A 12,973-nucleotide genomic window follows, 5' to 3' on the forward strand; every position below is an offset into this window, starting at 1 on the left:
TTGTAGACTTCTTTTCTACATACATTTTTTTAGCATTGAAGGGAGCACGACTTTTCCACAATATTTGGGTTACTTCCACCATCCAGTACATTTATAAAGGCTTCTGTTTTTCCAATGAGACTTGGAAGTCCTGGAAAATATTGTACAGGTATTCAATGTCGGTAAATATAATCAGCAACAGTACGTCGTTGTCCTAGAAGGACTATGGCGTCCTAAACAGGGATAGTTTGGGCGGTTCGATGTATCTTGAATGTTTGTGACTGGCCTTTGCACATCTCATAGCTTCCAACTCCAATAGAATCTGCCACTCTGGTCTATTCCTCGTTTTCATCTATGATTATGAGAGGTTATTCTAAGATAAATGTCGTCCAGCCTAACTTCTCGTCTTTTCTCTTGCGGAGTTTTGGTTTTGTCGTAACACGTCTTTCATGTTCTACGCCTACATTGTGCAAGCGATCAAACTCCACTTCTGCCCAATCATCTCCAATAATGTCTGTCAATAAGTACAAATATGATTGGATTGATGGCGCAGAATCACTTGAAAAGTATAGGCCTGGCGGCTACCATCCCGTGATGGTTGGCGATTTGCTTCACGAACGATATCGCATTGTGGACAAGTTAGGTTTTGGTGGCTATTCAACCATCTGGTTAGGCCTAGACACTCATCTGAGGCGATATGTTGCTATCAAAATATGTATAGCAGATGCAAACCCCTCCGAAATCTCCGTGCTCAAAGCACTATCGTCTTCGTGTTCGTCTTCGCATCCAGGGCATAGACTTATTCCATTGCCCTTGGATGAATTCACAGTCGATGGTCCCAATGGGACACATACATGCTATACAATGTCTCCCGCAAGATGCAATCTCCGCGAAGTATCTTTTAGCCACCTTTTCCCTCTTGAAGCTGCGCGAGCTTTGTCGGGTGGTCTCGCGATGGCTGTTGCATCTGCGCATTCTCGAGGCTTTGTTCACGGGGATATCCACCTTCGCAACGTGCTGGTAAAACTTCCTTCCAGCTTTTATAAATTATCGATCGAGGAACTATATAAAGAGTACGGGCAACCCGAGACAGTCGCCATTACCGAACGCAGCAAACAGCCGCTTCCTGCCAACATTCCGACCACCACTGGTTATGCGACCTCCAGAAGCTAGATTCGCACCATTGTCTCCTCTCTCCTATTCAGCAGACATCTGGAGCCTAGCTTTTGCGATATGGGAGATAATCGGTATGAAAGCTATATTTAGTAGCGAGTTCGCGACTGCGGATGACGTATTTGCGCAGCAGATTGATGTTCTCGGGGCATCATCTTTGCCGCCGGAATGGTGGGATGCATGGGAACAACGAAGTAACTTTTTCTCCTCATCGTCGGATCAGAAGATAAAAATTCCAAGGGAGGATCGGTATGTCTGGCCACCGCTTGATGAGGCCTTTGAGGAAGGAGTGCAAAAATATCGACGGCAAAGTCAAAAGGTGAAAGAGTTTGATGAAGAGGAAATGACAGCCATTCTTGAGCTTATGCGCCGAATGTTCGGGTTTCGACCGGAAGATAGACTTACTGCAGATGAAGTCTTGCAATCAAATTGGATGGTCAAATGGGCGCTGCCTGAGTTTTTTAAGACTTTAGAGATGATGTGAAGCTAATATATCCCGGCAGTGTGTTCCTTGCGTGATGTTTAAATGTATATATACGGAATTGCAATTAAAAATCCATCCTATAAGTATATAGACAGCTCTCCTTCTATGAGTTAGGGTGATAGGCCTTATACACCTGCAACGCCCCTTCTATGCTCTGCACAAGCCCAAAGAACACGGTCAAAGATATAGCAATCCAAAGAGTATACCATTGTACCCCATCGCGCCTATCATTCCACCACTGCGTTAATGTTGATGGACGTGCCTGATCAAAAGCTTCTTTCAATTCGACAAGTCGGTTGTGCCAGTATTTATATCCATCAATGTGCCTATGAGCCGGGCCACATTTTAGAACATTGAAATCCGGCTCTTCAATGTTGTCTTGTACATGTTTCCCATACCATCTTGCAGTTGTGGAGTTGCCTTGCGGGAAAAGGAGAGCAAGAGTTCGTAGGGTATCGTCTACCAAGCCATCAGGGAACAGGGAAGATCTAGCGATAATGCTATTTAGCATACAAGGAAGCACCTTGTAGATTTGTATGGATAAGAGAGGACTACATACTGTTTCTGCCCAGTCAAGAACGAGGCGTGATGAAATATTGTAATAGATTTTTCCACACCCGTATCCCTAAGGAGAAGATGATCCGACAGGTTCGATGTCAATTCGACCCTGAACCCCCCAATTCGAACGATATTGCAAACATTGAAAACGGGTTCCAGCTTTATACCGCTGTGCTCCCGTCTCATTTCCGCGCGGAACACCTTATTTTCAATGAAAGTCTTCGAGGTTCCGGTATCCCAAAGCAGTCTCTCACGACCGGAATATGCATTTCTGAAAACACCGACATCTACCATATAAATGAGACGGAGAGTGAGATCTATGCTGCCATTTAATGACTCCTCGGAGTCAGTTTCGCCTAATTGAGTGCGACGCGCAACAAGTCTTGCCTTGACTTCGTGGTGAGGGTAGCCATTCAGGATATCCAGAGCGATGTTGATAAGGTGTTGATGCGTTTTTACTGGCAGGTAGCCGCTATATGACTGGACAGCAAATCGGCACTGATCAGTATAATATCGGAAGTAAGGCTGTAGCTGAAATCTGCTGTTGTTCCAGAGATAGTTTGCAATAGCCTCCTGAGTACTTTGAGGGACCGGGTCTTCGAGGAAAGAATTGTCGAGGGACATGATGTACAAAGAACGAAGTGTATTATCTACTGCTCAAGTCGAGAAATATCATATATATTCTTTTCATACGAATCAGAGTCGGGTAAAATTTCAGCCACATGGATGCATGCAGGTATGGCCCTCGTATTACTAGACCGCGTACTCCGATTCCCCTAATGCCATCGCCAGCTTTCGAACGGGCATATGATCAAGTTATGGCTGAAACAGCCACACAAGTTAGGGGTACTCCCACTGAAAGCGTGATATCTTTGGTCAAGTGGTCATCGGATCTTTTTTCCCGGTTTAATTTACTGGAAGCATTGAACCTTCATAGCCACTGCTGGCTATAAGGCTGGAAGCTGCCCAGGCACACTCACATGTGCAGATTATTTGCTAATCAACACAAGGCTGATCTAGCTGCACATCTTTCTTTGACATGGTTTCCGCCATTCTCATTTTCTTATCCACTCCATGCGCCATGTGGTCGATTTTATTCAAACAACAAGCATCATTATTTCAACTTTCTATTCATCGAGGATCATTCCCACAATCCTTATGTAGGAGTCATGACTCCTCCACGAGGTAAATTGTTTTATTTATCTGGATTGTACAAGAAACCCAAGAGCCTGTGGCTCGATCCAGAATCCTCTGTCGACAAACATTGCGGGATGAAAAATGGTAAGAATTGCTGGATAGCCAAGGGTCCAGCTCAAGAGGCCTTTCAACAGATCTCGAGCGAAATCAAAGAGGTGCTTGAGAAGGACTGCGGTCCTGTCCCAGGTTCTCATTGGGTTCTTTTTGATATTTTCATGATTGGAGACGCACCTGCAACTGCAATACCTCACATCATGTTCTCATGTCCGAAACCTGGGCCACGGAAAGAAGCTCGCACTGCTGTTCGTAACTCAGATGTTTTGAGTCACTGTACTCCAGGGATAGCACTGGGTCACTGGGACTATCCTCCTCATATAAAAAGTCCACAACCCCTAGCATCTTCTTTGACGCCCGTCGAGTCCCACGAAACCAAAGACGTGAATCAATGTTATCTGACACCGATTTTCGATAAACACCAGCCACGGAAAGTTCCGGCGATTCGATTAGGCCTGCATTCTTCCTTTGATGAAGCCAAACCTTTCGCCAAGGCAACAGTTGGAAGTATTGTCGAGGTTGATGAGAAACGCTTCTACTTGGTACCTGCACATGTTTTCTCGAAAAGAATTCCCCCGCAAGATGTGACCGCGGATGGCAAGATGCAAGAGAGTGATAGTGAATGCGAATTTGGTGGCTTTGATGATGGAGATGAAGATTTTGCCGACGACGGTGAAGTCACGTTCATGAGTCAGTACAGTATCACACCTGAGGTTAGCGACCTTGAAGTCAGGTCAGATCCGGGTGGCAGTCAGTCCTCTTCTGATGAAGTGCGCGAAGATACTCAACTTAATCAGCATCAAGAAGAGATCAATCATGACGCTAGGTCTAGTCCTTTGCTAGGCAGGTTGCCTCCTAAGCCAGTCAAACCTGAGCGAGTGGACGTTTCCGGAAAAGATCATACTATTCGTCTTGAGATCAAGTCACCATTCTTCACATCAACGGAGCTCGATTTCGCATTAATCGAGGTCAGCAAAATCGACTACCTTACCGCATCCCTCCCATTTCTGAGGAATGATACTATCGCAAGTGTCAATATGCTTGCGGATGTCATCGTTACAACAATGACAGGTTCAGGCAAGACCTTGACTGGGAAGCTCTCTGGCAGACCATCATTTATTCGCCTCCCCAACGCTAGTAAATACCAAAAAATTCTCACAGTCGACTTTGAAGGCTGTCTTCAAATCGGTGATTGTGGCTCAATCGTTCGAAATGCCTCGGACGGCAAAATCTATGGGCACATAATTGCAGGAAGCGTCGAGTCAAGAATTGCATATATCATTCCCGCAGTGGACGTCCTTCATACGATAGAACAAAGATTTAATCTAAAATCCGGCAGCGATGTGCCTTCTTCTGCATCTTTACCAGCTTCCATCCAGGACGTGAATCGCAGATACACTGTTGGTTGGATCTGCTCTTCGTCTACGGAGTTCCGAGATGCGTGGATAATGCTCGATGAACGACATCTTACTCTTCCTCGGTTTGCTGGAAGCTCCGTCTCATATATTCTGGGAAAGATAGGCCAACACAATGTTGTAATTGCATGCCCTTCGGAAAGATCTAACGCCGCGGCTTGGGTCGCTTCTCAGATCCTCCTCGATTTCCCCCATATTCGTTTCTGTCTCGCGGTTAGTGTAAGCAGCGGCATTTCTACCCTACCTCTCGGAAATATTCAACTCGGGGACATTGTGGTAGGCATGCCTGGTGGCTCTCGCCCTGGAGTCGTACAGTATAAAACTTTCAATGATCAAGATGTCATCAGAGTAAAGGGAAAGGTCAATTTAGCTGCACCACCAAAACCTCTTCGAGCAGCAGTCACACGCCTGAAGAACGCGCATAAGATGGGCAAAGACCACTTCTTGACCTCCCGCTCGCGACCAGTCCCAAATAATCTCCAGTCTTTGCCTTCATCTTCTGAACCAATCTCAGAACATTTCAACGCGAGAGTATATAACCAAACCGCGCAACCCCTTGAAGCAAATTTCCGTCATCAGTGTTTGACAGAGCACTGCAAGCATGTACCAAAAGTGCATCATGGGCTTATTGCGTTGATAACTGAGCTCTTAAATGAGGAGGACTTACGGCGACTCGTCCACAACGATTCAGACGAGTTCCTATGCCTCGAGAAGGAAGTCGAGAGATTTCCAAATAGGTTTCCGTGCCTCTTTGTCCGGGGCATTTGTGACCTTGTTGACTCTCCCTTGCCCACGAAAGAAAAAGCAGAAGCACGAGTATATGCAGCTACTACAGCAGCAACTTATGCTAGGGATCTTCTACTGACACTCCCTGAACACAAAGTCCTTAAAATGCCCTTGGCGAGCAAGGTGATCAATGACTGTAAGTATTTCCTTCTTGCTCTTTGTTTTCGATAATGAAGACACAAAAATGGACTTCAAAGTAATGGATATCTTTCAAAAATTGTAGGGCAACGTGGTGTTTGGCCAATGATTCAACAAGCACAAGTTCGCTCACAACCTCTCCCACGACTTCGCGCGCCAATTCATGCCTTTGTCGAGATGACCCAACCTGTTCTTCGGAGAATATCGCCTCCTCTAACAGATTCTTCTGATCATCAGATCATCCAACCTGTTATTCACGAACTGTCGCCTCCCGAGACGATTCTCACTGATTTCGAGACCGACCTGAACGTTCATAGCATTATTCTAGAAGATTCCGACAGCCACCTATCTGATGCGCTGGATCCTGCGCCGCTGGATACTGTAGCATCAAGAAATTGGGACGGGGACGCAAATGATGGCAAGCCCGTCCCAAATTTGAGAAGGCGTCTGAGGCGTTTAAGAAATAATGTGAGGAGAGGGCGCAAGGTTATCAAAGACAGAGTAATGACTCTGTCCGTAAGGCTGGAAAGAACCCTAACTAACCGTGACGGAAATTAAAGAGATTGATGGAATACTTATTCTATATGTTACGATGTAGCTTAGTGCTGATATTATATTAGAACTTCGGGATCATCAAAGTCATTTCAAAGAAATGAAATATATCTTGTCGTAAATCATCACTCATAAACTGTCATCAACTAAGAAGCCTTCATCCTGGCCCTCAAAATCTCCGCCGCCATCGCAGCCGCCCTTGCTTCTGCTTCAAGTTTATTAACCCCATCCTCTACACGCACAATCTCTTCCTCTGCCACCCGTATGGTACATGTATGCACCATTTCACTCTCCACACTTGGTGCCGTCGCATCCTCCAGCGTGACTACACGCTTCTCAGCACTGGAAAGGATCTCTACCTTCTCCGATCCAGCAGCCTCACGCACCTGATTAAACGGATGCAAACAATCCACTTTCTCCCTAATGATACGTCTCAGACACGGGAGTACACCAATCCTCTCCAAAAACTGGCGAGCGGTATCCAATGAACCCTTCGAATCAACAAAAATAGCGGCCAGGATACTCTCAATAATATCCGAGAAGAATTTGCTAGCATTGATCCGGAACAGGGCGGCCCAAGGGTATGTCTTTGATCGAGCCAAAGCGTCATGTACGGCCGAACCCCAGGCTTCGTAGCGTTTTTTTGTTTCTTGTTGCGCGTTCACAATCTCCCAGGATGCGTCGTGGCGCATTAGTTGCCAGAGATATAGTTTGTGGTCTGTTGTGACGGTAGAAATGTGTGCTTTGCCGGGCGAGGCGGCTTCGGTGCGCTGTTCAGTAATGTAGAGGCGCTGACACAGGAACCCTAAGAAATGGGCGTTTACCACGGCCGTGCGCATTAGGTGCATTTCTTGATGCGAGAGTTTCTCGGGATGATTAAAGAATTCTTGCACGACGAAGTGATCGAGCAAAGAGTCGCCTAGGAATTCTAGGCGTTGGTATGTTAGTGCGCCGTCGTTGGAACATGGGTGCGTCAATGCTTCGAATAAGATGCTGGGTTTGTTGAATTTGTAGCCTAGCATTTCCTGCATTTGCGGCAATTTAGGGTGCAAGGCAGCCTGGTTCGAGTCAGGGGCTACTTCATACAATATGCGCACGTCGTCGCTAATAGAGCTCCATGCTCGTCCCGGCAAGACGATTTGGGCGCATGCTTCTAGTTTCTCATATCCTCCGTCTAGAAAAGCTGCGCCTAGCAAAGATTCGACAACGTCGGCCAATGTCTTGGTAGAAAGCTCACGCTTCTCATCGGGAACTGTCTCGAATTGCGAGACGTAACTAGGTTGCCATTTACGTCCGGTGAATGACTTGGTCAGTATAAATCGATCCAATCCAAGTTCTAGTGCTGTTCTACATAGCCGGCCATTTGATACAATCTTATCCTTTGCAGAGGATAGAAGCCCTTCATGCCAAAGTGGTTTATTGACAACCAAGTGAATGGACGTTATCAACTTCAGCAAACTATCACCCAAAAACTCGTACCGCTGATAATCGTCTTTTTCATGTGCACTCGATGCGCTGATAGCAGTAAGCACGTGAGCTAGATTTGAAAATTTGACTTCCTTGAGCACCGTTCTTGCAAGCCTTTCGGCTATATAGAGCACCTCTATTTTGTGCGTGATTGAAGGGATGAACAGTGCGAATTTGGCGAATTTAGCTGGCATGCGATCGATATGGCAGATGCGGACGGGTTCGAGTTGCTGAGCCGTATGGGCTAATGGGAGTCGTTCAGATTGGGGGATCTGGTGCAAAAAGTCTGTTCGTTTTGGCAGGGTTGTCCCCTGGAAATGTGGTTCGAGTTTGATGGGCTCAATAGTATCAGCTGGGGTATCTGGATCCTGCAGATCGACATCGGTTGATGTTGTTTCGACAATGCTTTTAATAATAAACGGACGTGGGTATCGTTCAGTAGTCCGCGCCAATCCTAGCTCCTGTATCTGCTCTATCGTCAATTGGTTAACTGAAACAGTCAAAGGGCCAATCTTTCCTTTGACAGAGGCAAGGAATTCCTCAACAGGTGATTTGACAGCCTGCGTGGGCCAAAACAATGTAAGGAAATCAACCTCAGACGAATTCATCCTGTTCTGATAAACAGTCAAGAACAGTTCTTGCGTGAACCGCGCCGCTTGTTTTGTATCAAAATCCAACTTCATATCTCTCTGGCTACTGATCCTTGCCTTTAATGTAACATTCTGATTCCAGAAAAGCTCAAACTCCCATCCACACGGAATCCGACTCGGCAATAGTAACGTCATATCAGGTACACTCAGCGAATTCGGTTGCTCAAATTGCACCTTCGTCGGAATGAGAGGAAGATCGTCTCTCCACAGCTGAGCTATATCATGCCAAGGGTTCCAGCACTCAGATACTTGGATGAGTTTTGCCTGCTTTTCCTGCGGAGGAATACTAGAATCTGCATATTTTCTACGGTGAAGAGGCATGAGGTTATCGTCCACCATTCCTGCTTCGTAGAGTGCTACGTATGCCTGGAAGGCGGCGTCCCGTTTGGCTGCTTTTTCGGTCTTCCATGTGGACTTTGAACAGGCAACACGCAAGGATGGATCTAAGTAACTTGGAAGAACAACCTTGGCTGTGATTTGTACGGTTCCGAGGGCCAGTTCTTGTCGGCTGATGATGTATTCTGCTTTATCGGTAGTATAAGCGGATGAGCCCGTGGCGCAAAAGTGAGCCAGGAATGAATGCGCATTCTGGTGGTTCAAAAAAGCCCTATGTCAATAATGTTAGTATCAGTATCATCTTGAATTATAAAAAAAGCTAGACGTACTCTGTCGAGGGAATTTTGAAGATTTCCGCGCTTTCCTCTACAATGTCTTCAAGAGCCTTGATCTCTTCAAGCTCACGCATATTATCTGCGTAAATTTCTTTGAGCTGCTTTTCCATAGATGCCCACTTCGCAAGGCCATCATCGTCATTTTGATCAATAAACAAAACAAATCTAGACTGCCTATCACGAGCTCTGCCTCTCCGCTGGATGAAGGAACGCAGATCCTTCGGAGGATCAAAGCAAATAACCATGTTGCAAGCAGGCACGTCGATTCCTTCCTCGAGGACATTGGTTGCTATCAGCACATTCGTTTTTCCAACTCGGAGCTCGGTCAAAACATCCTTTTGGTCTGATAAAGTGGAGAGCTCTGTGATGGCCGATTTTCGGTTGGCATAGTTTGAGTTTCCGAGGAAATATTTCGTCACGATGTCTTTAGTGAGCGGATGTACGCTCAATATATGTGCCAACATAATGACCGTGGCACGTTGTTCGGCAAAAACAATGACCCTGTACCCAGTATTGTACGTATCTGCAATTGTAGTTATAAGTAATTCCACTTTCTGACTTGTATTGTCAGGAAGACTTCCCCATGTCCTGGTTTCGGCAATAGCCGGCATCATCGAGAGATATTGCATCATATAAGTCTTTTCGGCGTCTTCCCACTGACGGAATATATTGTTGTCGGATCTCTTTACAGACGCTTCAATGAACTTCTCGGCGCATGTCTTTACAAAAACATCTGCGGCCCAGGCGCCGAGCTCCTCGTGGATAACGCGCGCACGTTGCGCGAGAGACAGAATCTCTTTCCTTGTAAAGGTCTTACCGCTATCCAAGATCTTGAGCAGCATGCCTCGGCTCTTCTCATCGTCTTTCTTCGCACGCAGAGATTTGACATAAGGATCGTTCTCGATGTCAGCCAGAGTCATCTGCAGTATGATATCAAGGCTTTTCAAAGTCTGGGTAGTCTCTTCCAAGTGTCTCGAGTATGTGACGACGAACAGCTCTGGTCTATGCGTATACTTCAAGAGTTCCTCGCGTTGAACGACTGGTGTTTTACAGATGGCATGCAAATTGTCTTCCAATATTCTAGAAAAGCGTTAGCGTGTAATCCGTCCCAAATTTATGTACATTGTGTCGAAACTTACTTGACTGCCTCCTTAGTAGCTTTCGTAGCGGGTGTTGCCGTCAAGCCCAGGATGGCCGGTAGTTCATCTACCCCCGAACTTCGAGCGTGATGGAAGAGACGCATGATGCCATTGAAGGGGCTGTCCTTGACACATCTGTGTGCTAATACTCTGTCAGCTCAGGCCTGTAGAAATGACGTATCTTCGATGCACACTCACCCTCATCAAAAACCAACAAAGACAAGCCCGTAAGCTTCACAAAGCCATGGCACATTGCATCCAGCAGTACCTGTGGTGTCGAGATAACGATACGGATATTCAAAAGGATTTTATCCCAGATGTTTTGTGTACTCCAGTGGTCCACATTGTCGCTTCCGAGTAACAGTCTGCTTTGGTAAAGAGGTAGTTGTTTTGAAATGACTGCGTATTGTTGTTCGGCCAAGGCGACTGTTGGTGTTAAGAACCATATCAACTGGCCACAGAAGGTTAGATTTTGAGTCAACAAATCTGAGTGAGAGTGAAATAACGTACCTTTTCCGGTGGACATCTCGATAGTTCCTCTTGTATACGTAGGACAGCACTATGCCAAATATAAGTCAGACTCATATAGTCTTGAGATGTACCTCAATCCAGCCTCACATTTGCGTCTTTCCACTACCAGTATCCATCTTCGTTTTGTTAGTGATCTGTCATGTAGGTAAAAACCGAGGATGACCTCACAGCAATGATCGTATTTTGACGCAAACTCTCAACAAGCATCTCTTGTTGATACGCCCTGGGCTTGATTGTAGTAACAGTCGCAGGCTCGCCTAACGTAGGCGGTGCCTTAATGGCTTCTCTGGGGCTTTCTATGGCCATGTTGGTACAAAAGAGGGCATGGAGATCGACTTCTTGTTCACGCAACGCAACAAGACCTTGCTCAAGGACCTGAACAGATGGAAAAATGCCAAAAAACAAAGATCTGAGATATCATCTTGAGATGAGAAGAACAGATGATCATGTCTAACTGAATGGAATAAAGAACAGCTAAGTAGCCCATGATCAGACCAGCCTTGTCAGTCTACGCCTTGTCAACGAATAAACATGCGAAAAACAGATGTCCGAATTGAGCGACGTGGGGCAGCCAGTTTAGCCCCTCTCAAGATTTAGTCGACTCGAGGCTGATAATATCAGCAGGTAATATAACAAATATGTTCAAGATGATAAGAATGAATAACGGGCGCTTCGAAAGCTTAGTATGGCAGGTGTTGAGTTTATTGACTTTATCTGCGGGAGACTCCTGAACCTTTTTAACGTGGGTGCAGATTGTTACCACTACGGAGGCTGCCATAATTCAACACAGCCTTGACGACTGAATAGGTCGGGAACATCTCTATTTGCAAGGCTATGAGCATAGATTGGATCAAATCCACCCGCACACACTAGACTTCTTCGCATCGATGGTTCGAGTCTAATCTGTTCATCTAGACTAGTCGTTCATTACCAAGAATTGAGGTTGAGGGCGACCCAACTATAATACAATGGCAAGTAGGGGCATGAATTTCTAGCGTTAAAAGACACAGCGCATTTATAGGTTGGTCAAGTAGTCTTCAATCTCCTCCTTGGTGAGCTTTCTAAATCTGGGGCCTCGAGCGCCTTCCAATCCTTGGTAACCGAGTAAATGATCTGCGGGGGGACCGACGATACCTAATATACTCAATTAGTGAATGTCGAAGACAAGCCTGAAAAAGACATACCAATCTCCACGGTATCACCATTCATCTCTCCCTCAATTGTCTCTTTCAAAGTAAGAAGAGCAATGTGAATAGCATCTTCCAACTCTAATCCCTCTGTGTAGCGCTTTTCGAGGAACGTCTTGGCACTCGTTGCACTCTTGCCGATAGCTGTAGCTTTCCAAGGGAAATAACTTCCACTGGGGTCGACCTGGTATAAACTGGGACCACCTTTCAAGATCCCGCCAGTCTTTCCAGTGGCCTTCTTTTCTCCTTCTTCCGTTTGTTCGGCTACCTCGGGCTCGACACCCTCATCCCATCCGGCAATGAGCAGACTGACACCGTATGGGCGAACACCACCGGACTGTGTGGCTTCTTGGACGATACGGGCAACGTCTTGTACTAATATACGGGTCGGAGGGTACTCGTTATAGATACGTTTGTAGCCGGTGTGCGAGACCTTGCGGGCCTTGTCGACGAGAACTCGGTAGTCGGGGCCCATGCCGGCATATACCATTCCAATATCGGGGGTGACCAAGGAGATTTTGGAGAGCGATGGGGCTTCGATCAGGGCGGATGACGATTTCTTTTCTGTGGCTAGGACGACGCCATTTGTAGCTGGGTTGGTTAGCCGGAGGTTCTGATAGATCGATCGCAACTGATCATACCTTTGATGCCAAGCGCAGTGACGCCTTGGTTGACAGCATTCAAAGCATATTCTGTACAGATTAGACCTGGTAGACAAAAGATAGAGCGAAGGTAAATACCAATCTGAACCAGCTTTCCACTGCGATGACTGTTAGCATGCTTTCATTATCGAAACCAAGCTAGTTGCTTGCTTACCTGGGAGAGAAAGTGGTGAGGGAGAAGGAATATCGGTCCGCCATGGATGGATAATATTGTCTGAAGCTTCGGTGAGATAATAAGGGGTCGAATATACGGATTAGATGCGCAGAGAGGATGAAGTGATGTAAATGGAAGCTTCAAGATATCGATGTGCTGAGACGGAGCTGCCTTAG

General features: G+C 46.2%; 5 protein-coding genes across 5 annotated transcripts; 2 read left to right on the forward strand and 3 right to left on the reverse strand.

Moving 5' to 3' along the window:
- Window positions 1–843: 843 nt before the first annotated feature.
- BHQ10_002757 (uncharacterized protein) lies at window positions 844–1,636 on the forward strand (the record flags this gene model as incomplete). The annotated part of the gene is made up of 2 exons (XM_040874937.1): window positions 844–999; window positions 1,073–1,636. The coding sequence occupies 2 exons, from the start codon at window positions 844–846 to the stop codon at window positions 1,634–1,636; spliced, it is 720 nt and encodes a 239-aa protein (XP_040731261.1).
- A 103-nt stretch (window positions 1,637–1,739) lies between these two features.
- On the reverse strand, window positions 1,740–2,818 carry BHQ10_002758 (uncharacterized protein; the record flags this gene model as incomplete). The annotated part of the gene is made up of 2 exons (XM_040874938.1): window positions 1,740–2,124; window positions 2,196–2,818. The coding sequence occupies 2 exons, from the start codon at window positions 2,816–2,818 to the stop codon at window positions 1,740–1,742; spliced, it is 1,008 nt and encodes a 335-aa protein (XP_040731262.1).
- A 647-nt stretch (window positions 2,819–3,465) lies between these two features.
- BHQ10_002759 (uncharacterized protein) lies at window positions 3,466–6,326 on the forward strand (the record flags this gene model as incomplete). Its single annotated transcript, XM_040874939.1, has 3 exons — window positions 3,466–5,782; window positions 5,870–6,252; window positions 6,306–6,326. The coding sequence occupies 3 exons, from the start codon at window positions 3,466–3,468 to the stop codon at window positions 6,324–6,326; spliced, it is 2,721 nt and encodes a 906-aa protein (XP_040731263.1).
- Window positions 6,327–6,482: 156 nt separating this feature from the next.
- BHQ10_002760 (uncharacterized protein) lies at window positions 6,483–11,100 on the reverse strand (the record flags this gene model as incomplete). Its single annotated transcript, XM_040874941.1, has 7 exons — window positions 6,483–9,060; window positions 9,119–10,204; window positions 10,264–10,405; window positions 10,462–10,714; window positions 10,774–10,822; window positions 10,882–10,910; window positions 10,963–11,100. 7 exons carry the CDS (start codon window positions 11,098–11,100, stop codon window positions 6,483–6,485), a joined length of 4,275 nt encoding a protein of 1,424 aa, XP_040731264.1.
- Window positions 11,101–11,809: 709 nt separating this feature from the next.
- On the reverse strand, window positions 11,810–12,841 carry BHQ10_002761 (uncharacterized protein; the record flags this gene model as incomplete). The annotated part of the gene is made up of 5 exons (XM_040874942.1): window positions 11,810–11,928; window positions 11,979–12,572; window positions 12,623–12,673; window positions 12,722–12,741; window positions 12,798–12,841. 5 exons carry the CDS (start codon window positions 12,839–12,841, stop codon window positions 11,810–11,812), a joined length of 828 nt encoding a protein of 275 aa, XP_040731265.1.
- Window positions 12,842–12,973: the final 132 nt, after the last annotated feature.

Source organism: Talaromyces amestolkiae (genome assembly GCF_001896365.1).
Source record: "Talaromyces amestolkiae strain CIB chromosome Unknown scaffold4.1, whole genome shotgun sequence".
In the NCBI taxonomy this organism is placed as follows: Eukaryota; Fungi; Ascomycota; class Eurotiomycetes; order Eurotiales; family Trichocomaceae; genus Talaromyces; species Talaromyces amestolkiae.